The sequence below is a fragment of the Sus scrofa genome, chromosome X (assembly GCF_000003025.6).
Source record: "Sus scrofa isolate TJ Tabasco breed Duroc chromosome X, Sscrofa11.1, whole genome shotgun sequence".
NCBI lineage: Eukaryota > Metazoa > Chordata > Mammalia > Artiodactyla > Suidae > Sus > Sus scrofa.
In genome coordinates this window covers 28185748-28213511 of record NC_010461.5, presented here as the reverse complement: position 1 = coordinate 28213511, position 27764 = coordinate 28185748, and the positions used below count along the sequence as shown (strand labels likewise).

The 27764-nt window shown below is 36.8% G+C and overlaps 1 protein-coding gene and 2 pseudogenes across 16 annotated transcripts in view; 1 reads left to right on the top strand and 2 right to left on the bottom strand.

Moving 5' to 3' along the window:
- DMD (dystrophin) overlaps positions 1–27764 on the top strand; it is a 2622506-nt gene that overhangs the window by 1437217 nt on the left and 1157525 nt on the right. For all 16 annotated transcript variants that reach the window (XM_021079543.1, XM_021079551.1, XM_021079550.1 and 13 more), the window contains 1 exon segment: positions 20286–20433. In XM_021079543.1, coding sequence (XP_020935202.1) covers positions 20286–20433 — 148 coding nt within the window.
- On the bottom strand, positions 24340–24695 carry LOC110257832 (annotated as a pseudogene).
- LOC110257713 lies at positions 24495–26048 on the bottom strand (annotated as a pseudogene).

The following is a 27764-nucleotide window of genomic DNA, read 5'->3' as shown; positions in this document are numbered from 1 at the left end:
CAGCCTGCCCCACCTTAAATCAAAAGTATGCCTCATTTTGAAAGCTGATAGTTTAGGACTTCTAATTTACAGAATATTTTACTATTAAAAGATATACTAATTCAACATGGATACCAATCATATGTATTAAAATTAAGTTTATTAAATTTCCATGAACAAAAATTAGGTTCAGTAGTATTCATGGGTACCTGTTATAGAAGGTAAAAATGGTTACTACCCACAGAGAGCATTCACTTAGCTTGGGAGTAATGACACCAGTATAAATTGGTATGTAATAAAATCTATAAAGCACGACAAAAGGAGTGTAGGGAAGTTCAAAGAGAGGATAGATTACGTCTAATTGGGAGCATCAGAAAGTTTCTCATAGAGAAAGTTGTGTCTGGATAGAAAATTTAAGATAAATAACATTTTGAGATATGAAATAATATGAACAAAGCAAGCAAACAACAAAAGATGAGGAACACTCATGGATCTCCATGGAAGAGTATGATAAATTACTTTTTATTTGAGAGTGTAGTGCATTCATCATGCAATAAAATAAGAAATAACTATAAAGAAGAGATGTTTGCAAAAACAATGCTTTAAAAGGAGGTTAGGACATTTATTAATCCTTTCCTTTTTAATTTAATGATTTTTATTTTTTCCATTATAGCTGTTTTACAGTGTTCTTTCAATTTTCTACTGTACAGCAAGATGATCCAGTCACACATACACATATACATTCCTTTTTCTCACATTATCATGCTTCATCATAAGTGACTATATATAGTTCCAAGTGCTATACAGTGGGATTTCATTGCTTATCCATTCCAAAGGCAATAGTTTGCATCTGTTAACCGCAAATTCCCAGTCCATCTCACTCCCTCCCCCTCCCCCTTGGCAACCACAAGTCTGTTCTCCATGTCTATGAGTTTCTTTTCTGCGGAATGGTTCATTTGTGCCCCATATTAGATTCCAAATATAAGTGATATCATATGGTATTTGTCTTTCTCTTTCTGACTTCACTCATCCATATTGCTGCAAATGGCATTATTTTGTTCTTCTTTATGGCTGAGTAGTATTACATTGTGTACATACACCTAAACTTCTTAGACCAGTCATCTGTCAATGGACATTTAGGTTGTTTCCATGTCTTGGCTATTGTGAACAGTGCTGCAGTGAACATACAGGTGCATGTGTCTTTTTCAAGGAAAGTTTTGTCCAGATGTATGCCCAAGAGTGGGATTGCTGGGTCATAGAGTAGTTCTATATATACTTTTCTGAGGTACCTCCATACTGTTTTCCATAGTGGTTGTACCAATTTACATTTCCAGCAACAGTGCAGGAGGGTTCTGTTTTCTCCACAGCCTCTCCAGCATTTTTTATTTGTTGACTTGTTAATGATGACCTTTCTGACCGGTTTGAGGTGTTACCACATAATAGTTTTGATTTGCATTTTTCTAATAATCAGTGATGTTGAGCATTTTTTCATGTGCTTATTGGCCATCTGTATATCTTCTTTGGAGAAATGTGTATTTAGTCTTTTGCTTATTTTTCCATTGGGTTGTTGACTTTTTTGCTGTTGAGTTGTAAGAGTTGTTTGTATGTTTAGAGATTAAGCCCATGTCTGTTGCATCATTTGAAACTATTTTCTTCCATTCTGTAAGTTGTGTTTTGTCTGTGTGTCTGTGTGTCTGTGTATGTGTGGTTTCCTTTGCTGTGCAGAAGCTTGTGAGTTTGATTAGGTCACATTGGTTTATTTTTGCTTTTATTTCTGTTGTCTTGGGAGATGACCTGGAAAAAACATTTGTAAGGGTGATGTCAGAGAATGTTTTGCCTATGTTCTCTTCCAGGAGTTTGATGGTGTCTTGTCTTATATTTAAGTCTTTAAGCCATTTTGAGTTTATTTTTGAGCATGGTGTCAAGGTGTGTTCCAGTTTCATTGATTTAGATGTGGCTGTCCAGTTTTCCCAGCACCACTTCCTGAAAAGTGTCTTTTTCCCATTTTATATCCTTGCTTCCTTTGTTGAAAATTAATTGACCATAGGTGTCTGGATTTATTTCTGTGTTCTCTATTCTGTTCCATTGGTCTGTATGTCTGTACTACTGTCTTGATGACTGTGGCTTTGTAATATTGCCTGAAGTCTGGGAGAATTATGCCTCCTGCTTGGTTTTTGTTCCTCAGGATTGCTTTGGCAATTCTGGGTCTTTTGTGGTTCCATATAAATTTCTGGATTCTTTGTTCTAGTTATGTGAAAAATGTCATTGGTAATTTGGTGGGGATTGCATTGAATCTGTAGATTGCTTTGGGTAGTTTGGCTGTCTTTATGATATTAATTCTTGCAACCCAGGAGCATGGAATATTTTTCCATTTCTTTGCGTCCTCTTTAATTTCCTTGATTAATATTTTATAGTTCTCAGCATTTAAGTTCTTTAACCTACTTGGTCAGGTTGATTCCCAGGTATTTAATTTTTTGTGGTGCAATTTTAAAAGGTATTGTATTTTTGTATTCCTTGTCTAATATTCATATATTGTTAATATACAGAAATAAGACTGATTTCTGAATGTTAATCTTATATCCTGCTACTTTGCTGAATGTGTTGATCAGTTCAAGTAGTTTTTGGGTTGAGTCCTTAGGGTTTTCTCTGTATAGTATCATGTCATTTGCATACAGTGACAATTTTACCTCTCCTAATTTGGATACCTTGTATTTCTTTTCTTTTTTTTTTTTTTTTTGGCTTTTCTGTCCTTTTAGGGCTGCACCCGTGACATATGGAGGCTCCCAGGCTAGGGGTCTAATCAGAGCTTTTGCCGCCAGCCTATGCCACAGCCACAGCAATGCCAGGTCTGAGCCGTGTCTGCGACCTACACCATAGCTCACAGCCAGATCCTTAACCCACTGAGTAAGGCCAGGGATTGAACGTACAGCATCGTGGTTCCTGGTTGGATTCATTTCCACTGCACCACAATAGGAACTCTGATACCTTTTATTTCTTTTGTTTGTCTGATTACTGTGGCTAGGACTTCCAATACTCTGTTGAATTAAAGTGGTGAGAGTGGGCGTTATTGTTTTGTTCCAGATTTTAGTGGCAAGGCTTTCATATTTTCTCCATTGAGTATTATATTTGCTGTGGGTTTGTCAAAAATGGCTTTGATTATATTAAGGCATGTTCCCTCTATAGCCACTTTGGTAAGAATTTTTAACATGAATGGGTTTTAGACTTTGTCAAATGCTTTTTCTTCAGCTATTGGGATGATCATGTTGTTTTTGACTTTTTCTTTTGTGAATGTGGTGTATGACATTGATTGATTTATATATGTTGAACCATCCTTATGAACCTGGGATAAATCCTACCTGGTAATGGTGTATGATTTTTTTGATATATTGTTGGATTCAGTTGGCTAAATTTTTGTTGAGAATTTTTGCATCTATATTCATCAAAGGTATTGGCCTATAGTTTTTTAGTAGCATGTTGTTTAATCTCCATGTAGTAACTTTTTTCTCATTTCTTTTCCTATAGTTGATTTCTAGTTTCATGCCATTGTGGTCAGAGATGATACTTGAAATAATTCCTATACTCTTAATTTTTCGGGGTTAGCTTTGTGCCCCAGTATGTGATCAATCCTTGAGAATGTTCCATGTGCACTTGAGAAGAATGTATATTCTGATTTTTTTGGATGTAATGTCCTGAAAATGTCAGTTAAGTCTAACTTTTCTATTTGTCATGTAGGATCTCTGTTGCCTTGTTGCTTTTCTTTCTAGAGGATCTGTCCATTGATGTGAGGAGGGTGTTAAAGTCTCCTACTCTGATTGTATTCTCATCAATTTCTCCTTTTATGTCTGTTAGTATTTGTTGGAAGTATCTAGGTGTTCCTATATTAGGGGCATATATATTGACAATTGTAATATCCACTTCTTAAATGTATCCTTTAACCATTAAATAGTGTCCTTCTTTGTCTTTCTTTATGGCCTTCATTTGAAAGACTTTTGTCTGATATGACTGTTGCAACTCCTGCTTTCCTCTCTTGTCCATTGGCATGAAATATCTTTTCTCATCCCCTCACTTTCAATCTGTATGTGTCCTTTGCCCTAAGGTGAGACTCTTGTATACAGAAGATTGTAGCTTTTTGCTTTTTTATCCAATCTGCCACTCTGTATCTTTTGATTGGAGCATTCAGTCCATTGACATTTAAGGTAATTATTGATAGATACGTATTTATTGTCATTTTAAACCTTGTTTTCCAGTTGATTATATGTTTCTCCTTTCTTTATTTCTTTTTTTTTTTGGTTGGATGATTTCCATTTATTTTATGCTTGAGTACTTTTCAGTTTTTGTGAATGTAATGTTAGGTTTTGATTTGTGGTTGCCCTATTTTTTAAGTATGTTAACCACTTCCTGTATCTTCTTGCTTTAGCTGATAGTCATATAGGCTCTAACACATTATTAAAAAAAAGAGTCTAGATTTTATTACTTTCCTGTTCCAAATTCTGTGATTTTGAAGTCCTTTTTTAACATCTTCATCTTTGTCCTTTTGCTGTTCCTTGTGTTTATGATCACTATTACAGTAGTTTTCTTTTTTTTTTTCCACTTTTAGTTCTATATGCTGGCTTATTTAAGAGATTGCTTTCCAGTTGTGGTTTCTTCCATCCTATTTCTTCTTACTTCTTTTTTTATTTAGAGAAGCCCTTTCAGTATTTCTTTTAGAATGCATTTAGTATTGCTGTACTCTTTTAGCTTTTGTTTGTCGGAGAAATTCACCTTCATTTCTGCTTCTATTCATTTCCCCTTCTATTTTAAATGATATTCTTTCTGGATAGAATATTCTAGGCTGCAAATTTTTTCTTTTCAGAACTTTGAATATATCTTGCCACTCTCTTCTGGCCTGTAGTGTTTCTGTAAAGAAATTGGCTGATAGCTTTATGGGGGTTCCCTTAGAATAAAAGCTTTGTTTCTCTCTTTCTGACTTTAGAATCCTCTCTTTATATTTTACTTTTGCCATTGTTATTATAATATACCTTGGTGTGGACCTATTTCAGTTCAAGATTTTGGGAGCCCTCAGTGCTTCCTGTTTCTTGATACCAAATTACTTTAGATTTGGAAAGTTTTTAGACATAATTTCTTCAAATATATTTTCAATCCCCTTTTCTTTTTCTTCTCCTTCTGGAATTCCTGTTATGCATAGATTGGCCTGCTTTATATTATCCCATAGGTCTATTATATGGCTTTCATTTTTTTTTTTCATTTGCTTTTCTGTCTGCTGTCCTGACTGGGTGATTTCTATTATTCTGTCTTCCAAGTCACTAATTAATTCCTCTGCATAATTCATTCTTCTCTTTAGTGCCTTTAGCTCAGTTTTCATCTCTGCAAATGGATTTTCTAATTTTCCTCTGTTTCTCCTTATATTTTCTATTTCCTTTCTAAAGTAATCTGCATTATTATTCATATCTGCTTTTAATTCCTTGATATTCAGCCTTAATTCTTTCAGTATCTTCATTATCTCCCTTTTGAACTCATTGTCTCTCAGACTACATAGGTCTGTTTCATTGTTTGCTGCTTCAGGTGATTTCTCCTGTTCTTTTAACTGGGAATGGTTCTTGAGCTTCTTTATCTTGCTTATGTTTTCTTCTTCTGTGAGTTTTGGGAATCCAAACTGTAGTCTTAGAGGGCCACTTCTATGCAAGAACATCCCTTTGTATTTTTTGGGGAGGTTACTATTTATTTTTGGCATGGCAGTTTGATTATTTGCTGTCTCTTTCTTTGGTGTGAGTGGGCTGTTACCCCCAGGGTGATGAGTGTGTTTCTAGGGAGAAGGAGGCAATGGATAGGGCTAGTAGTCAGTGCTTGGTTGCTGGACTCTTAACAGCAGCAAGGACCAGCAGGAAGGTGGTGTAGCCTACTCCTAGTTGCAAGGCCTGGGGAAGTGGTATTGAGCCTTAGGCATATTTATGAGGTGCCCAGAGCATTTGGCAGGGACAGTGGCAGGGTGTGTGAGTTCCCAGGGGAGTGAGAGCAACAACAGGTGGTATTCAATCACAATGCCCTCCTCTGAGGTGATTGGGGCTGCAAGTGGTGCCTCTTCAGGGACCCCTAGTAGTAGCAGGACACGCCCACCTCTGGAGTCAGAGATAACTGCAGTGGTTTGCCCCCACCACCTTTAGACCATGCAAGAAGCACCCCAACACTCTTAGTCTTGCAGGAGGTGCTGCACAAGCTGCTCCTAGTTGCAAGTTCCTGGGAAGAAATCAAGCCTCTGGGCACTGCCCAGAGCATTTACCAGTGGCAGCAGCAGGATGGGTGTGCTCCCAGGGGAGCAAGAGCAACAACAGGTGGTGTTCCCTCACAATGTCCTCTTCTCTGTTGCCCTCTGAGGTGATTATGACTGCAAGTGGTTCCCCTTCAGAGACCTCCATTGGTGTGGGCCACACCCATCTCTGGAGTCAGAGGTAACTGCTGTGGTTTGCCCCCACCATCTGTAGACCATGCAAGAAGCACCCCATCCCACTTAGCCCACACAGGAGGTGCTGCACAAGCTGCTCCTAGTTGCAGGGTCCTGGGAAGTGTCAATGATCAAGTGTGTGGGCACTGCTTGGAGTGTTTGGCAGTGGCAGCACCAGGGGTGTTGTGTTCCCAGGGGTGCGAGAGCAACAACAGGTGGTGTTCAGTTGCAATGCCCTCCTCTGTGGTGCACTCTGAGGTGATTGGGGCCATAAGTGGTGCCTGTTCACAGACCCCTAATTGTGGCAGGCCATGCCCACCTCTGGAGTCAGAGATAACAGCTGTGGTTTGCCCCCAACACCTGTAGACCATACAAGAAGCACCCTGTCCCACTTAGCCCACACTGGAAGTGCTTTACCAGCTGCTCCTAGTTGCAGGGTCGTGGGGAGTTACAGTGATGAAGCATCTGGGTGCTGCCCAGAGTGTTTGGCAGCAGGATGGTATGTTCCCATTGGAGTGAGAGCAACAATGGGTGGTGCTTGGTTGCAGTGCCCTATTTTTTTTCCTTGGCCGACCCCTGAGGTGACTGGGGCTGAAGGTGGAGCCCACTCACAGGCACCCAGTGGTGGTAGGACATGCCTCCCTCTGGCCTCTGAGGTGACTGCTGCGATCCATCCCTTCCACCTGTAAATCATGTAAGAGGCACCATGTTACATTTAGCACCCTGCTGCTTTTAGCCCACATAAGTGCCCAGCCACCCATAGCATGCACAAGAAGCACCTGGTCTCCTGTAGCCCAAGCTAGTGTCTTCTTGCCACTCCATAACCTGCGCCAGAGGTGCCCTGCCCTCTGAGAGCCCATGAACCTGAGCATAGGGAGATTCCTATGGCGGTCTGCCCCTCCTCCTCTCACCCTCCCCAACAGTGGCGCCTTGCTTCTGTGGGCCCAGACCTCCTCCTGGGTTTCCTCTCCCATGGCATTCCATTCCCCAGCCCATAGCACACTACTCCTATGGTAAACTGCTCCTTTCCCCTCAGGCTGTCCCCACACAGCCAACCCTAGTCCTCTCCTCAGAACTGACTTCTGGAGCTTGAGCCTCAGTGCCCACCCTACCCCCGCCAAGAGTCTCAGTCTCTGCCATCCAGGGAGGTGGTACAGATGGATCTGTGCAGCTCTCCCTCTACTCTGCCCTCCTCTTTCCAGCCGCTGCACTTTTCTTGGCAACTTTGAGCTCCCTCCCTCTTGACTGATCTCCCCATAGGTTAGGTGGCTTCCCAGGATGTGTGTTCCTTTTCTCCCTCATAGCTCCCTCTCAGCATTGATTCTTGTACTGATTCTTTTCTCTCTCTCTCCCTTTTTTCTTTTGTGCTACCCAGTTATATCAAGAGTTTCTTGCCCTTTTTGGAGATTTAAGTTCTCCTGCCAGTGTTCAGTAGATGGTCTATGCAAATCTTTTTACATGTAGATTTTTTTTTTCATGTGCTTTTGGGAGAAGGTGAGCATGACCTCTTACTCCTCTGCCATCTTGATCCTTCCCCAATCCTTTCCTTTTTAAATAGAATATTTATAATGATCAGAAATGTAGGAATGGAAGTGAGCAATAACAGCATACTTTATGCACAAAAGGACAGTATGTTATAGAGGTAGTATTTCTTGTCTTCCATGATATACTATGGTCTTTACTGATTCTAATGACACTAAAAACATACATAATACACTATAAACTATAAACTATTCTTATTCAGCTATAATATGGACTTTCATTCCTGCTTATAAATATGTAACTTGTTTTGCCTCTCAAAGTCTCCATTTTTCTCACCTGTAAAATAAATAATGGTACCTACCCTCAAATGTTATTGAATATATTAAACACTGTAATGAATTCGACATACATAGTGGAGTGTTTGGCACATATCTATTACTATGACTACTTTTGCTGCTATTTCTAAGTGAAATTATTATATCAGTTACATATGTTTGTGTTTGAATAAAGACAAAGACATCCTTATTATGAATATCGTCTCTAGCAAACAAATTAAAGATTTAGAAGCTATGATGTCAAAAACTGTATTATACACATTTACACTGTATACTAGAAGATAGCTAAATTATAACTAAACTAAATGCTCACATTTTGTAAAGAAGATCCATGAACATGAAGCTCTCAGAAATAATTTGACCTTTAACTTCTTAAGAAATTTAGATTATTTATTTAGACTACTGAATTAGTTTCTGTAGCTAATTTCTCCAAAAGATCCGAATATTAAATGTAACACTACAGCTCACGAATCACAAACTATTTTTGCTACTTTGAGTATTTTTACAGGGTGCTAATTGTGCCAAATCAAGGCATTGAGATTGCATAATTTTTAGGTTAATATTAGCATAATCCTACATTGTTTTTTTCCAAGACAGTGCAGGAATAGCATACCCTGAATATTTTTCCAACATGACAGAACTTTCAGATATTGCACCCTTTACACAGTCATTGGCCTGCTGGGACTTTCAATTATAGCAAAGGTAAAAGAGAAGAACAAAGTAGGTTTGTGGAATACTAGAGCCGTTAGTAATATCAGAGATACTTTTCCTTTCCTTTTTTTTTATTTATAGTTTTTTTTTTTTTTTTGGTCATTCCCATGGCCAGAGGTCAAACCTGTGCCTCAGCAGTGACCAGAGCTGCCACAGTGACAGGGCCAGATCTTTAACTTGCTTTTTGTGTGTACTTACAATTCAAAAGAACTCCCCTTTCCTTTTTATAACTAGCTAATTAAATAACCAGATGTCAAGTGTATGTGAAGATATGGATCTCTACCTAACTATTAAGGTACTTATAAATTTATCTCAGGGATATTTAGGATGTTTCTCCCTAAGCCAAAATAATATGCTTAATCAAGGTCCCCCAAACTCTTACTATCCCCACTTAGGTCATGTTCCTAATTTATGTGTGTGCATGTGTATCTATAACATGCATAGATATGTGAATATGTATATGTCATTTTGTGTGTACTTACAATTCAAAAAGTCCTTATTAAGATGACTCAAGTTTTTCCGTGAGGCTTTTCTACTTTAACCTTTTCCACAGACCTGCCTACTTGTTGAATAAAGGGACTACTACAGTACTGATTTTTAGATCCCATCCAGATATAAGTGCCCAATTAGAGACCAGAAAAATTTTAAAAACCACTTTTGAAATCCAAAGAATTTTAAGATTTCTTTAAATGTCTTTAGTGATAAAATGTTTGTGAGTCCTTGCAAATAATGCCATCAGCATTAATCTGTTTTTATCATTATTATTTTTAAGGTAGCAGTATTGAGTTCTTTGGTGTAAGGTGAAGTTTGTCAATATTATTTTCATCTGAAGTTCTCCATTAAAAAAGAATCCTAGTTCTTAAGTGTTTATCCTCATACTTAAATTAGATCATGACAAGTTTGTGTACAGATATTATTTTTTTAGGTTGAAGTTGAGCTACATTATCTATATTTTAAAAAATTATTTTTTATTGATAAGAGCTACAATTCACTGAAAATATATTAACCTATTTGAAAAATAATTGCTGATATAGACTATGATATTTTTAAATTCTAAATTCTGCATCAATATTATAAAATGCGCAAATTACTAAAGGTTGTTATTAACAACAGTAGTACTAAACCGTTATTGCTGTCTATAGCTTACCATATGATCCTCATCATAATGCTGTGTAATGTAGGTAATATAATCCTGGCTTTATTTATGAGACATCTGGGTTCAAAGAAGTAAAATTATGTATCCAAGCCTTCGTGGCTCCTAAGTGAAGACATAAGGAACCCATGCAAATTAGTCATGAACTCTTTTATTTGATTCATTCATTTAAAAATGTATTAAACACTTATCATGTGCCAGAAACTTTTCTTAGTACAAGGAATTGAAAGGTGAATGAGATGTATTCCTTTCTCTAAAAGGCTCACAGTCTACTGGAAAGACAGCTCTGTAAATGCATAATTAGAATGTGAAGTAGTGTGTAATGGAGGTTTTTGCACAGTGAAGGGAGTTTGTCTTGGAGAGTAATTAATTTTAGGGCAGACAGGCATCACAGAACAAAGTGACACTGCAGAAGGGTTGCATTCTATGATAGCATAAAAGGCACAGAGTAAAGGGGGGATTTGGATTGTTATAGAAGTTTTTAAGATAGTCATTGTTTTAAATGTAGTGTACCTTGTAGCCCAGAAAAGGAGTAAGTAGATGTGGCATTAAAATGCTATTTATGGAACAGAATGAAAGGCAGGAGTATTGAGAATAGGAACATAGTAAGAGAGGAGGGATTTGTCAAGAAAAAAATATCCAGGCTCTTTTTTTAGGAAAAATTAGTAAATATGGTGCTACCAAAGAAGAGGGGGGCATATGAAGATAAGCAGGGTGGGGTGAAAATATAGAGAATATATTTTGCTTATTAGACATTCTGAATTTGAGGTTCCAGTAAGCATATAAATCTTGTCTCTGTCACCCTGAGTGACCTTTCACAAGTTATCTTCTGTGCCTTAATTTTCTAAACTATGATAATTGCCCTTGCCTCAGAGATGTTGTGAAAATAACATGCAGTAAGAACTATAAAGGACATTGAACAGTGTCTGACATAGAGTAAGTGCTTAGTAAACATTAATTATAATTATTATTATAAAGCCATGTAGGCACAATCAAATTTGAGATATTGAGGGGCTGGGAAGGATCTATGTCTAGAATGTAAAGTGCTGAGAGGAGATCGATAATGATGAACAGTGGAAGATAATACAAGTCAAATTGTGAAGAGACATGAATGCTCCCTAAGCAAAGGAAAGGAATGGATATTCTTTTTTGTTTGTTCATTTGTTTTTGTTTGTTTGTTTGTTTTGCCATTTCTTGGGCCACTCCCGTAGCATATGGAGGTTCCCCGGCTAGGGGTCGAATCAGAGCTGTAGCCGCCGTCCTACGCCAGAGCCACAGCAAAGTGGGATCCGAGCTGCATCTTAGACCTACACCACAGCTCACAGCAGCGCTGGATCCTTAACCCACTGAGCAAGGCCAAGGGTTGAACCCGCAACCTCATGGTTCCTAGTCGGATTCGTTAACCACTGAGCCACGACCGGAACTCTGGAATGGATATTCTTAAAGAACAATAGCCTCAGAGCCCTCCATTTCAGCTCTAGAAAGTGATCCAGAAATAGTGTGGCATATTTCCTTAAGATCTTGACCAAAGGCTTCAAGTAACATCACTGGTGCACAGACGTGTAAATGTGGGAGGAAGAACTTTCTTTGGAAACAGGATAGGAAGCAAAACAGCTGAGACAGTGAGGGTCCCCCACGGTAGACTGTGTGTAGGTCCGGGGCAAATACAGGAAATAAGCCTAAGAACTTGCCCTGATGCTTCTGTTCCAGAGACCGCACTTGGAGAGCCACTGCTCTAGAGTCTAGAATGGACAAATACTTTCCTGAGAGATGAGAGATTTGCCTAAGGTCACACAAGCAATTGGGCAGACACATGCCTAGAATTTGCTTCCTGACTCTTTTTAGTGAGCCTTCAAGGCCTATGTCAGGCCTTCTTTGTCATCTAGGAGTAGTGATCTATTGCCTACTTTCCTGTATCACTTAATTATAATGTCTGAGAAGGAAGGGACCAGAGAGATTTCTGGATCTAATCCTTTCTCCACATTCTCTGGAGTAGGAAACTGAGGCCCAAAGATCAAAGGTACTTGTCCTTGGTCACAGTGGCAGGACTTAGCTTTGAACAAACCCATTTGATTTTATTCAGTCTGTGGCTGATGCTGAGGTACACTGCCAGAGGTGAGTAGTTGTAACAAAGACTGCATGGCCAACAAGGCCTAAAATATTTATTTTCAAGTACTTTATAGATAAAGTTTGTCAACCCCTAATGTAGATGTTAGTTGAACACTTAAGAGTGAAATTTATAGAGCACTGTTCAGACACATGAAATCCAAAAGGTATACCTGTAATAACTAAGCGAACTAGTTTTTGTTTGTTTGTTTTGTTTTTTGAGAGAGAGAGAGAGATGTCCCTTTCTCCTGTAAGCCTGGCAAAAGAGTCCCCCATGATTGGTAAGAGGTCACATTAAGTGTTGATGTCTGTACTACAGTTCAAATAAAGCCTGTCTTTGCTGTTTGTTCATATGGAAATAAATGGAAACTTACTGTGAGAAATGGGGAAACAAAATGTGTAGAATTTCAGCAGCAAAGAGGTGGAATAGAGGCCAAAGGATGAGTCCCTAAACTCTAGTGTTATAACCACTGTGAGAAACAAAATCAAAGAACTACTCCAAACTGGTGAAGCCTGAGAATCAGACTCACAACCTAGGGAGGATTAAGGATAAAATAAACCGGGTGTTACATAATAAAATGTCTTGCCAGATCTTTAAAAATACTGGCAATGGTTATATTGAAAATAATAAAACTGAATGAGAAACTGTACTTTAAAACACTGTATTTGTTTATTTCTTTGCCCACCTCTGTAAACATTTCAAATTATAGAACTTATAAAGCTTTTAAAAGTTTTATATTTACAATAAGAAAATAACTAGCAGAGTTGGGGATGGGTTTTGAAGTGGGAAAGAGACTTACTTTTCACAACACACACTTTTATTGTGAAACTTTGCACACTTATTTTTTTGCTCTGTATATTCCTTACCTTAAAAATTAAAATAGAATCTCCTGCTGAGAAAATATATATACATATATACACATTTCATTTCACACTATACACAAACATATAATACTGGAGGATTATAGATCTGAATGGAAAAAGCAAATTAATAAAACTTTTACAACAAAGTAAAGGAAAATATATAAATGAATATTGGGTAATGGAAGATTTCTTAGATAGTATAAGGTACTTAATCATAAATAATGAACTGAACTATATTGATATTAATAACTTCTATACATCAAAAGACAACATTGAGAGAGTTAAAATGAAAGTTATAGAGTGGGGAAAGAAATTAGGAACACATAACTAATATAGTGTGTGCATCTATAATCATGAAGTAGTCCTACAAATCTTTAACAGACAATCTGATAGAAAACTAGAAGTTCTTGAAAAGTGAGATGGGGCACAAAGAGGACTTGTGGGCTGCTGACAATGTTTTATTTCTTGATCTGGATGGTATTCATAGAATGACCACTTTGTAGTAAATAACAAATATGTTTTATGTTTCACAATAACACTAAGAGTTTATCGTCTTCACAAAATAAAAAACACAAATGACCAATAAACACAGAAAAATTTTACCAGCCTCACTAGTAGTCAGGACCTTGCAAATTAAAACTAAAATGAGATATCACTAGATACCACTCATAATGGTTGAAATTTAAAAGTCTGACAGTACTATGTGGTGGTGAGAATATGGAGCAATTGGAATTCTCATACTCTTCTACTTGGACTATAACATTTAAATAAGTGTGTAAACTACAACTAGGAGTAAAAGTCATTTTGCATTTTGGTTATATTAAAGATGTGCATAACTATGGCCCATCAGTTTCACTCTTAGGTACACATTCTAACGAAATGCTTCTGGATACATTCCAGGAGACAGGTATGGCAATGCCTATAGCAGCATCATAATAATACCAAACTATAAACAACTTAGATATTTATTATCAGTTAAGAAAAAACACACAATGGACTGTTATACACCAATGTATAAGCAACATCATGATTTAATCTTTATTTTTTTTATTTTATTTTTTTATTTTTTATTTATTTATTTTTTTTGTCTTTTTGTTGTTGTTGTTGTTGCTATTTCTTGGGCCGCTCCCGCGGCATATGGAGGTTCCCAGGCCAGGGGTTGAATCGGAGCTGTAGCCACCGGCCTATGCCACAGCCACAGCAACGCGGGATCTGAGCCGCGTCTGCAACCTACACCACAGCTCACGGTAATGCCGGATCGTTAACCCACTGAGCAAGGGCAGGGACTGAACCCGCAACCTCATGGTTCCTAGTCAGATTCGTTAACCACTGCGCCACGACGGGAACTCCTAATCTTAAAAGTATAATACTGAGCAAATGAACCATCACATTCAAGAATACATATTATAATGTTCCATTTATAAGAAGTTCAAAACCATACAACAACCAAAGTCTAGTGTTAGAAATGCATATTTTAATTACAAACTTCTAAGGGAACAATTACCATGAAAGTTAGGAGGGAAGTTATATCATGGAAGCAATAAGGGATAATGATTGGGAGGGGTTCAAGAGGGATTTCTGACTGCTAGAGTTTTTTTAAAAAATTGCTTGTCTTGGCTTATAGTCACATGGTATTGTATACATTCTTCTGTTTTTTAACTGTATTTCACAATAAAAGGTATTTAAAAAGTAAACAAATACATACAAAGCATGGTCAGAGTTAGATATGGTCAACCATGGATTCCAGGCCAGAGTAATGATTCACCTTCTATAAACAAGATAATGCCATTGTCTATTTAATTACTTTAAATCCTGAAATTGAAGTTATTTCTTATTTTTCATCCCCACCATAGAGACAATGACATGGCTTGGATTCTGTATTGGTGATTTGATTTGCATTTGAAAACCTAAACAAAATAGAGGCAGAGTAACAATAGCCAAAATCGCTACTCATATTTGTTTAACCCTATCAGATACTGTTCTAAAAAAATTTAAATATATTCATATATGTAACCCTTAAAATTAGCTTTAGTAAGGAGGTACTACTTTCATAACCACTCTTCAGAGAAGTCACTTACTTGTCCAAGGCTCCAAAGTAAATGGTGGAGACAGGATCCCAACATAGGCAATCTGATCACTGTGCTCTACCTGTGTGGGAGACAAGGTCATGAATTCAGGTATGAGCCTCTGTTCAGTGAGTGTGGTTTCAGTAAGATAGTCAGCCAACTGGAGTGGATTTCAATTATAAATGTTTGGATCTGGGGTCAGTACATAAATTTGGTGTGAGAGGACAGACTTTGTCTAGAAATATCAGCAGTGTGTTAGGAGTAAGAATTGAAAGGGGTATGAAAGAGGTAAGGAAAGTTGGAACCATGGAAGAATTCCTCAGAGTGAGCCATGTTCTGTAGAAAATACTTTATTACTGCTAGTATACTGAAGTGTTACTAAATACTTTGATTACTAGGGAAGAGAAGATGGAGGGGTAGGGTGGGTGGGAAGGGGAGTAAGGTGCTATGGTTTGGGGTAAAATGGCTAATTTAACTTTTTTTTCATAAGCACCTACAGTTTGGACCATGAGGCTTTAGCCAATATCCCTCCCACTCACCTAATCAGAGATGAAATATGTAGGAGGAAATAATCAGCAGCCCAATGCTGAGTTTGCAGAACTTAAGTGTAAAGCTACAGTGGATATGTCAGAAGGCTACTAGGGTGTTATTTATTTAAATCTATTTCATGGAATTGAGCACCACCTTAATGGCCTGAAAGTGTTAAAGTATGTCCCAAAGGTACCTAAATTACTCCCTAAATGTAATTTATACTCAAGAATAATCTGACTAACCTGATTTAGAACAGCAGGAAATAAGTTATGCTGCACATAAATGAAGCAGTAGTGTAATTTTAAATACTGCTTGCATAGTGAATGAGATTTTTAATATTTGCAAAATTTTAAAATCACTTGATTTATTATCCATGTGTTTATACTGACATTTTTTTGTCCTTTATTTAGTTGGGTCTACATTTCCTCTTACTGCCAGGGAAAAAAAACAGCTTTTTTCCCCCCTAGTAATAATACAAATGGTAAAACTTCTATTTACTTCCCTAAATGCTATTTTTAACATCTCTCTGTGTTTCTATCATGGACAGTCCAATTAATGGAATGAGTAGAATTTAGAAAGCATAGTGACAGATTAGAGATTAAATCTATAATTTAAAAATGTTAAACTGGCAAAATTTATATATATATTCATCCGGAATTTCCTTGGTGAGAAAGAGTCTAAGCTTAAAAGTCGTCATGATAAAAAATGAAATTTTACGTAGTAAATTCAAGAATATATTGAGACTTGGTTGTTAACAACAGATATTAAAATGTTGAAAAGTATATTTAAAATTTTTATGGGATGCTTGAAATGGAGTTTAAAATATTATTACTCACATTAAATGTTATTGCATGTAAAGTACATGCTTTTATTCTTTAATATTTTGTTTGAATAGAATTAATCATTTAAACATTAATATTAATAATAAAATTAAATCAACTTTACAGTTTTTGAAGTTGCAAGCTATACTGAATACTCGAAAATATATAGATATTTATAAAATGACATTGTAAGAATTTTAGATCAAATATTTAAGAATACAAAGGCTCCAATTGCAGAAGTTGGGGAAAAGGAAGCAAAGGGAATAGGGCATTTCAAGAATATGGGTTAACATGCAAAGTCATGATGTCCTGAGGCAGTAGGAGGGCATGGAGGGACTACAGAACGTCTTTTGTGGCTGGCAACTCCCTCCTATCTCATTTTCATTGGCCTGGGACACAGATGTAATTAGAGAAACCTGAGCCCTCAGCCTCTTTCCCCTCTTTTCCTATCTCTAACTCTGTCTTGGAGAACTAAGGGGTACCATGAGCAATTGTGTGAGCCCCAGTGGCTTTCTTCTCTTAGGGAACTGTGAGGAGGAAGATGGGGTACAGTGGGAGAAAGCTTTGTGGAATCTGGTGGAAGATAGTAATTGCCAGTGCAGTGAGTGGTGGAGGAACATGTCTGCAGCAGCCTGGATTGAAGAGTGGGTATTTATAGAACAGATGTTGGAGAAAGAGTCACTTCCCAGTAACTAAAAAGGTTGGCAAGCGGGTAAATCTAGTGATTGAGTAGTGAAGAAAGCAAAGTAAGAAGAGAACTGATTACTGCTACAAATGTGGGATGATAAATTATGACAACTTCTCTGTGGTGTGGTTAGCTTCTGCCTATTTCTCAAACCATGGTGGCAGGAAGACAGTTGGAGTTGGTGGTTGTTAGCATGTGAGACTGCCTTTTAAAGAGTATGCTTAGTGAAATAAGTCAGACAAAGAAAGATGTTACCTATGTTATCACTCTTTGTTATCACTTATATGTGAAATCTCAAAAATTCAAACAAAAAATGTGTATAATAAAACAGAAACAGAATCACAGATATAGGGAATGAACCAGTGGTTCCCAATGAGGAAAGGGAATAGGTGAGGGGCAAAATAGAGGTAGGGGATTAAGGGAAACAAACTATATATAAAATAAATGAGCAACAAGGATATATTATACAGTAGAAGTAAATATAGCCATTTTGTAAAATATAGCCATAACTTTAAATGGGTATAGTCTACAAAGGAATTGAATCACTATGTTTATGCATGAAACTGAGATAATCTTGTAAATAAACTATACTTCAATTAAAAATAATTGTTTTTTATTGTATTTTTCTGAATATTTAAAGTACAAAATGTGCATTGTTGAAAATTTTGACAACATAAAAATATATAATGTAAATTAAAATCAACTATAGTATCACCAAGATGGAACAATGCTTACTATGCCTCATCGTGTTTTGGACTCTCATTTAACAACTCTTTGATCCCATTGATTCAAGTGCTTATAAGACATATGCAGTGTACAATTCTTTTTTAAAGGAATAAATTTCATGGGAGTTCCCCAATGGCCTAGTGGTTTGGAATTTGGCATTGTCACTGCTGTGGCTTGGGTCTGATTCCTGGGCTAGAACTTCTACATGCCAAAGGTGTGGCAAAAAAACATGGAATAAATTCTACGTATTCTTAAGTCATATATTGTGTATTAGCACTGAATATGTATGAAAACAAAAGTATTATTAAACATGCAAATATTTCTAAAATCATTTTGTGGCTGGATATATCATATTTGATCAACTCTGAAATGCTATTAATCATTAGAGGTTGGAGTTCCCGTCGTGGCTCAGTGGTTAATGAATCTGACTAGGTACCATGAGGTTGCGGGTTCGATCCCTGGCCTTGCTCAGGGGGTTAAGGATCTGGCATTGCCGTGAGCTGTGGTGTAGGTCGCAGACGCGGCTTGGGTCCTGCGTTGCTGTGGCTCTGGGTGTAGGCTGGGAGCTACAGCTCTGATTTGACCCCTAGCCTGGGAACCTCCATATGCCATGGGAGCGGCCTTAGAAAAGGCAAAAAAATTATTAGAGGCAGAATTCTTATTTATAAGGTAACTATAGAGACCACCTGTTTTGGCTAATTGGCTTTCTTTTTTATGCTACCAGAATACCATCTGTTTTAGGTATTTTTAGGTTGAAAATACAGCTAATCATTAAATGCAGTGTCTGATATAATGCAGTGTACATGTAGATATATAATTAAATATTTTGAATAAAATAAAGATGAAAAATAGGAGAAAAAACCCTATAACTATCACTTGGAATTGTTTAACTGGTAAGGTGAAAATTCATCTTGAATAAAGGAAACCCCATCAAATTTAATGTAAGTTGGTAAAGACAACATTGAAACAAAGAGATTTGAGTTAGAATTCCCTCTCTGTCTTTTAATATCTATTTACCTTTTGGTAACTTAGCATCTTAGTTTCCACAGTGGAAAATGGGAATAATATTCGTTATGTTGCAAGGGGTATTGTAGGAGTCAATGGAGTGGGATCTACAAAAGCACAGAGCCCAGCGGCTAGTACATATTAACTGTTTAATAAATGTGAATTCTAAATAGTTATAATAATAACATAGTAGAGAATCGTGTCATTATTTAAAGATTCTAAATGGAGGTCAAGATCTGAGAAGAGTCAAGATATTCAAAATTATAATCCATTGTGTTTTAAGAGTAGAATTCAGAGAACTTTAACAGATTACTGTGTTTGAGGCAGCCCCATAGCCAGGGATCTTCAGAATGGCTTTTGTTTCCTGCTGGTAAATAGCTGTTTGGATAGGACCTGGGAGACCCAGTAGATCATAAGCCCCGTAAGACTTTAAAACTTACGATACATAGTATTTTTTTTCACCTTAACTGTACATTAGCATCACTTGGGTGCTTTTCAAAATACCAACACTAGGATCTTACCTCCAAAAATAACTGATTTCATTGGTCTAGATTTGGACTTAAAATCAGGTTTTTATTGCTTGCTTTTTTTTTAATTTCCCAGGTGATTTTTATGTGTCACTGCCTTAGTGTAAACTTAAAGCCTTGATATATAATTTCTGCCTCAGACAATTCTGTGACCAGAACATGACAAAATATTTCCTTCTCAATATTCTTTTCATATGAGATGTTAACACATTGCCCGGAACTAAATTCCTTCAGCATTCCAATTTAAAATTTTAGTGGATACAATGAAACAAGCAGGATAAAGGAAGAAAACAGTCACCATCTGTTTTAGACTAGTATATCAGTTAGTTTGTAGATGTCTTATATCTGACCCTGTGTGTATGTTTCATTTGTCATCCTGAATGCTTGAAGATCTTGATAAATAGACTCTTCAAGGTCAAGACATGAATGAAACTTGATAGCCTTTATAATTTGATTTTGATCCAAAATATTTTGAAATTTAATATCTAGCTTCAAAATAATGTGTTAGATGTTAATACATTTTTAATTCCTGAAATTTCATTAAAATTAAATATTATCATGGGGAAAAAAAACTAATGCCCCATAATAGTTGTCTCTATCTTGTTTTCAATCCCAAAATATGTTCAATTTTAAAGGAAAATTTATAACCTTTTATTCTAATGCTATTATTATTATTATTTTATTATTATTATTATCTTAATTTCTATTCAGTATTAGTTCTGTTAATTGAGATTCATGTTTTATCTTGATTACAAATGTGGGAAAATACCAAAATAATATCTTTGTAAATGCAGTAAAATATATACTATATCCAGATAATCCATTTATTTTTTGTTCCATCTGTTTTACTTCTAGGAAATTTGACAGATCTGTTGAAAAATGGCGACGGTTTCATTATGATATGAAGATATTTAATCAATGGCTAACAGAAGCTGAACACTTTCTCAAAAAGACACAAATTCCTGAAAATTGGGAACATGCCAAATACAAATGGTATCTTAAGGTAAGTTTTTGAGATCTCTTTTTTTTTCCAAATAATTTTTATCTTCACTACAACATCAGGGACACCTAGCTTCTTTTAAGTTCAGGTTGAGAAGGATGATGGGAATTTATAATTTCTGACTGTTGCTGTCATCACTATACATACTGGAGCTCATCATGATGAGAATTTTGGAAGACCCTGGGATGGACTTTTTGTGTTAGGATGAGAGTCTAGACATGACTGATTTAACTGATGATTTGCAAAGTGTAGATGAATATTTGATTCAGAGAAGAATCTTACTTCAGGAGGTCCTATAGCCTTGGGGCAATGTGTGTTTTTGCCTTATGTTGGATTTTGTCCAGGAGGAGAACTTGTGGTATACTTACCAATAATGTAGTTGCTAGAAATATCCATCATGATAAAATTATATTTCTGTTTCCCTATAGACAACTTGTGGTGATATAGAAATATTTATATACATTCTATTGACAAAATGCCTTCTGAGACTGTCTAGAGGCCAAAACGATGCAGAGTGAATTGGTAGTACTTATTGACTGTTTTATGGTTTTTGTTAATTGAAATGCAACATATGGATTATAACCAGCATATAGTTTAATTTCAACTTGTTATGTCTTTAGAGTATGCAGATAAAGATAAATTGGATTGTACAGGTTATAATTTAGGTTATAAAATACACAGCTTAGGTATAAAAATATTGTGATTATTACACCAAATCTTAAGCATGTTTGCAACATATTTTAGCTCAAATTGTTCATGTAGCAATTTTCATTCAAGTAGATTTGAATTATAGTCAGCTTTTTAATGCCAGAAAATACTGATTAAGACAGAAGAAAGTAAACGGTAATGTATTAAATAGTCCAGACATTTCAAAATGCTAGATTCATAAAAGCAATATCATATTCAACTTTACAATTCTCCATTCTCAAATGGTTTTGCGTAGCAAATATGCCTTCTGATATTAAGAAAGTAATCATTCAAGGAGTTCCCATCATGGCACATCAGAAACGAATCCAACTAGGAACCATGAGGTTGTGGATTCGATCCCTGGCCTTGCTCAGTAGGTTAAGGATCCGACATTGCCCTGAGCTGTGGTGTAGGTTTCAGACACGGCTTGGATCTGGCAGTTGTGTGGTTGTGGCACAGGCGGGCAACTGTATTTCCTATTCGACCCCTAGCCTGGGAACCTCCACATGTCACTAGTGTGGGCCTAAAAAGCAAAATAAGAAAAAGAAACCATTCAAACACCTGTGTATAAGCTATGTAAACATGGAAAATGAATGATTCAAACATCTTGTGTAATTATGTGTATATCAATCAAATTTTTGTACACATCATCATTGGCATTGAAGATAGATGAAATTTGTGGATTCCCAATCTGCTATCATACATAAAATATATTCTGTAATAGCATTAAAGTGAATTTTGAGCTAATTCAGCATTTCTAGGCCTCTGACTTAAAGGCAGAAATAATGTAAGAAATATAAAGTGTTCTTGGGGAGATTTATAAACCACTTGCCATTTTCAAAGATATCTGACTCATGGTAGGTATATATATTAATCTTTTTATTATAAAATATTATATGTATGTTATGAAAAATAAAACAATGTGGAAGTATATTGTAGGTATATGTATACCTTCGTTCTGCTCCATAGAGCGTGGTTTTTTTGATATGGATATTGGTATATATTTTAGGTTGGCATCTCACTTAGAGATGGATATAGAATGTTTATTAGGGAGTGCTTTTGGGCATTAAGCAATTGATTTATGATGTTCCTTGGTATAGTTTTCTTCATGTTTCTTATCCTAGAGGTCTTTTAAGCTTCTTAGATCTGTATGTCCCTCTTTTTCATCAAATTTAGAAAATTATAAGGCATTATTTAAAAATAATCTTTTTCTGCCCCCTCCTTTTCAGGGACTCTGATAATATATATTAGGCCACTCACTGATGTTCTTTTCTTTTCAGCCTTATTTTTTCTCTAATTCATTTTTACATAATTTCTGTTGTCAAATTGATTAACCTATTCTTTTACATAATCTAATCTGTAGTTAAGGTCTATTATATATTTTTAACCTAAGACATTTAAAGTATGATTTGGGTCTTTTTACATCTTCCATGTCTCTACTCAACATATGGGTCTTTCTTGAAAATATAGAATACAATTATAATAACTGTTATAATGCTTTTGTCTACTAATTCTATCATGTGGTAATTGGGTTAAAATTCAATTATTTTTTTTCTCCTTGTTATGAATGTTGTTTTCCTGTTTCTTTGGATAATTGGTAATTGTTGATTCAGAGCCAGATGTGAATTTTAACTTGTTGAATGCTTGATATATTTGTACAGATAAATATTGACCCTTGTGCTGGAAAACAATTAGTTTGCTTGGAACAGTTTGATCTTTTGAGTGTATACCTTTTACGCTCTGTAAGTTTTGAGCAGAAACAGCCTAAATCTTGGGTTAATTTTGACCTACTACTGAATCAATTCCCATCTACTATTTGATGCCCTGTGAATGATGAAATTTTCCACTTTGGCTGACAGGAACAAGTACTATCTCCAGTCATATGTGAGCTCTGGTGATTGTTCTCTTTATTCCTTTTGTTTAGTTCTTTCCCTAGACATTGGTAGTTTCTTCTCATATAGGAACAGATTGGGACTCCATCTGAAGACAGGAAGGGAGCTCTCTGCAGATCTCCAGTGTTTATTCTCTGCAAATCTGTCTACTCTCTGGTTCTCTGCCCTGTGACTCTAGTCACTTTGGTCTCCTTGGAGTCTCGGCTCCATCTTCTTAATTCAAGGAGACTTTCTGGTTTTGTGAGAATGACTTTGTCTTTTGTCATAGCTTGGAACTCTGTCCAGACAGAAAGCTGGGACAATTGTAGGGCTCACCTCATTTGTTTCTAATTTCTCAGAGATCACTGTCTTTAATTACCCAGTATCCAATGTCTTAAAAAAATTGTTTCATATATTTTCTTCATTTTTTAAAGCTTTTAGCCAAAAAGTTAAGTCTGGTCCCTGTTACTCCACCTTGGCCAGAAGCACAAGTCCAAAACAAATGATTCTGATGTCTTTTGATCCTTTAGTAATACAGTCTTAAAACTATATAATTTTTTTTTGTCTTTTTTGTCTTTTTGTTGTTGTTGTTGTTGCTATTTCTTGGGCCGCTCCCGCGGCATATGGAGGTTCCCAGGCTAGGGGTTGAATCGGAGCTGTAGCCACCGGCCTATGCCAGAGCCACAGCAACGCGGGATCCGAGCCGCGTCTGCACCCTACACCACAGCTCACGGCAACACCGGATCGTTAACCCACTGAGCAAGGGCAGGGACCGAACCCGCAACCTCATGGTTCCTAGTCGGATTTGTTAACCACTGCGCCACGACGGGAACTCCAAAACTATATAATTTTAATTGCCTTGAGAATGTCTAAAGGTCTCCACTTCTTGACACTGAGGTGTAGTTGAAATTGATGAACATTTTATCAATTATTTTCCCTTAATTGGATAGTTTTTTTCTGGCTGTACCTATGGTATATGCAAATTCCCAGGCTAGGGGTCAAATCAGAGCTGCAGGTACTAGTCTATACCACAGCCACAGCAACACAGGATCCGGGCCGTGTCTGTGACCTATACCATAGCTCATGGCAACACCAGATCCTTAACCCACTGAGCGAGGCCAGGGATCAAACCTACATTCTCATAAACACTAGCTGGGTTCATTACTACTGAGCCACAATGGGAAATCCTGGATAATGTTTTTAAAGTTTTTTTTTAAATCAAAGACATGAAAAAACTTTTATTCGTATTTCATTTACATGGTTAGAGATCAGGACCTTACTATAGAAAATACTCAGTTACTATATATGATTGCTTCAGAAAATAAGGAAGCTTCAGAAATTATAAAAGGTGTCAAGATCCATAGTAGGTTTTCATCAATGCTTTTCTAGTTTCAGTTCTTCATTCATAGTAAACAAGACTCTAACCTCAGCAAACTTCCCTGGATCCTTTCCAATCAAGAAGATGGTATCTTTAATTTGTACTTGACCTTGTCTTCCAGTTGATGGTACCTTGTATGATTTCAGTGGTGAACTCTTTGACAAGGCCTTCAAGAATATCCCCCAGCTAAGTATTAGGATTCTGATCATCCCCAAACCCTTACATTGTATGTTGTAATTCTTAAAAAAATTAAAGTCTTTTACCAGGTTAACTTCTGCACCCCCTCCACTTTCTTTATTTTCTTCCTCAAAGATGGGCTTTTCTTCCCTATCTTTTCAAGAACATTTTTATTCTTCAGGTCTGACCTTGATGTCTTGCCAGTGCTATTCAGACTTGGACTCATTTGTGTGGCTGGGGTGCCATGTTTGGAACAGAGCTGGAAGCAGTGCTAAAGTCTCCCCAAGTCATTGCTCAGAGACTGGAGCTGGTGTCATGACAGAAGCAGGAGTGTCCCACTTAAAAGGAAATCTGCATCACTGCTTCTATGGTTAGATCTGGATGAGTGTTGGGGTGATGTGATTGCTAATGGCAGTCTCAGAGGATGGAGGGAGGAAAGGGACTTTGTCTCCAAGTGGCGTTAGGAGTAAGCAGAAGCTGTCCTGAGCTTAGACATATGTCATCTTTTGGTTGTAATGTTTACATTACTTAACTTGATGATCTGTCTTTCCTTGAAGCCCAGAGTCAACTTGGGATGAATGGCCATTTCCTGAGATTCTTTGTATATCTCAGATACCTGCCTTACCTACTTGAAGTAATTTTGCAAAGGAATATTAAAGGCAAAGACATCACCCTGAGGTATGAAGCAAATGCCAGTGAAAGCCCTATGTCCAGTGTCATCCTGGAACCAGATTACAAAATAGAAACTTGAATCTGTCACTGTCTCCTCTGCTGGTATCTGAGCAGAGAGCATCCCTGATACTTGATACTTGAGTTGATGTAGGCAGTGATTTTAAAGTGATGAGCAGTCTAAGCAGGTTGGTCTGAGTTTCAGCCTTTAGCCACTATTGGAGGCCCTGGGAAGAATCCAGTAGACACTGACATCCAGCTTCATGTGCAAGACAAGCCTTGTATTCTGACTGGGCTGCTGTCTTGGCTTTGCTCTCCATGCCTATTAAGTTCCCTTTAATCTCTAGATTCGTTCTTTCTTCCTTTTTAAAAAAATGTATGGCCATTTTTTTTAAGTTTTTTACTTAGCCTACTATTTAATCATTGTATACACAAAATAAGAACAGGAATTCTGGATGTCCAGGGAAAAGTTTTTCCAGCTAAGGAACTGTGAGTGAGATAACATATCTTCTCAAGAGTTAGTTATTTTTCACCTGGTGATTAAAAGTGTCCAAAATCACACACATACACATATACATAGGTGCACAAATACACATGCACATAAAACACCTGGGGTTATCTTTACATTTTGGTAAGTTTCGGAAAAAGGGTCTAGAAAGACAGTGTAAGTACCTCCATTGATAAGAGTGGTGGAATCTGTGGTAATTTCATCTGTCTTGGTCATTGTCATTGTGATTGACTAATAATAAGATAAAGATTTTAATTTTTCTTTTTGTCTTTTCTGTCTTTTAGGGCCGCAGCCATGGCATATGGAGGTTCCCAGGCTAGGGGTCAAATAGGAGCTGTTGTCTCCAGCCTACACCACAGCCACAGCAGCCAGATCCGAGCTGCGTCTCTGACCTACACCACAGCTCATAGCAATGCTGGATCCTTAACTCAGAGCAAGGCCAGGGATTGACCCCGCAACCTCATGGTTCCTAGTCAGATTCATTTCTGCTGCACCATGACGAGAACTCCAAGATTTTAAATATTTGATGAGAGTTTATTTTTAGAAATTTTTATTGGAGTATATAGTTGACTTACAATGTTGTGTTAGTATCTGATGTACATTCTTTTTTTTACCCAATAGGTTATTACAAACTATTGAGTAGATTTCCCTGTGCTGCACAATAAGTTCTTGTTAATTATTTTTATTTTAAACAGTAATGAGTATATGTCATTTCCATCTTTCCAATGCCTTCCTTCCCCATATAGTTTCCCCTATAGTAATCATAAGATTGGTTTCGAAATCTACGAGTTCACTTCTGTTTTATAACCAAGTTCTTTTGTATCATTTTTATTATATTCCACATATAAGTGATAGCATGTTTGTCTTTCTCAGACTTATTTCACTCAGTATGATAATCCCTAGTTCCATCCATGTTGCTGCAAATGGCATTATTTCAATATTTTTACAGTTGAATAGTATCCTGTTGTATATATGTACCACTTCTTCATTATTCATTCCTCTCTCGATGGAATTTTAGGTTGCTTCCATGTCTCAGCTATTGTAAATAGTGCTGTAATGAATATCCAGGTGCATGTATCCTTTCAAATTATGGTTATCTTTTTTCTTTTCTTTTCTTTTCTTTTCTTTCCTTTTCTTTTCTTTTCTTTTCTTTTTATTACTCAAATGAATTTATCACATCTGTAGTTGTATAATGATCATCACAATCTGATTTTACAGGATTTCCATCACACAACCCAAGTACATCCACCCACCCCCCAAACTGTCTCCTCCAGAGATCATCAGTTTTTCAATGTCTGTGAGTCAGCATCTATTCTGCAAAGAAGTTCAGTCTGTCCTTTTTTCCGATTCCACGTGTCAGTGAAAGCATTTGATGTTGGTGTCTCATTGTGTGGCTGAATTCACTTAGCATGATAATTTCTAGGTCCATCCATGTTGCTAAAAATGCTGGTATTTCATTCATTTTAATGGCTGAGTAATATTCCATTGTATATATGTACCACCTCTTCTTGATCCACTCCTCTGTCGATGGGCATTTAGGTTGTTTCCATGTCTTGGCTATTGAAAAGAGTGCTGCAATGAACATCAGAGTACATGTGTCTTTTCCAGTCATGGTTTTCTCTGGATAGATGCCCAGGAGTGGGATTGCTGGATCAAATGGAGTTCTATGTTTAGTTTTCTGAGGAATCTCCATCCTGCTTTCCACAGTGGTTGCACCAATTTATAATCCCAACAATCCCAGTGTAACAGGGTTCCTTTTTCTCTACACCCTCTCCAGCACTTATTGTTTGTAGACTTTTTGATGATGGCCATTCTGGCCAGGGTAAGGTGGTACTTCATAGTGGTTTTGATTTGCATTTCTCTAATAATGAATGATGTTGAACATCCTTTCATGTGTTTCTCAGCCATCTGTATGTTTTCTTTGTAGAACTGTCTGTTTATATCTTTAATCTAGTTGACTGTAGGTGCACCGGGTTAATTCTGGGCTTTCTATCCTGTTCCATTGATCTATATTTCTGTCTTTGTGACAGTACCATGTGGTTTT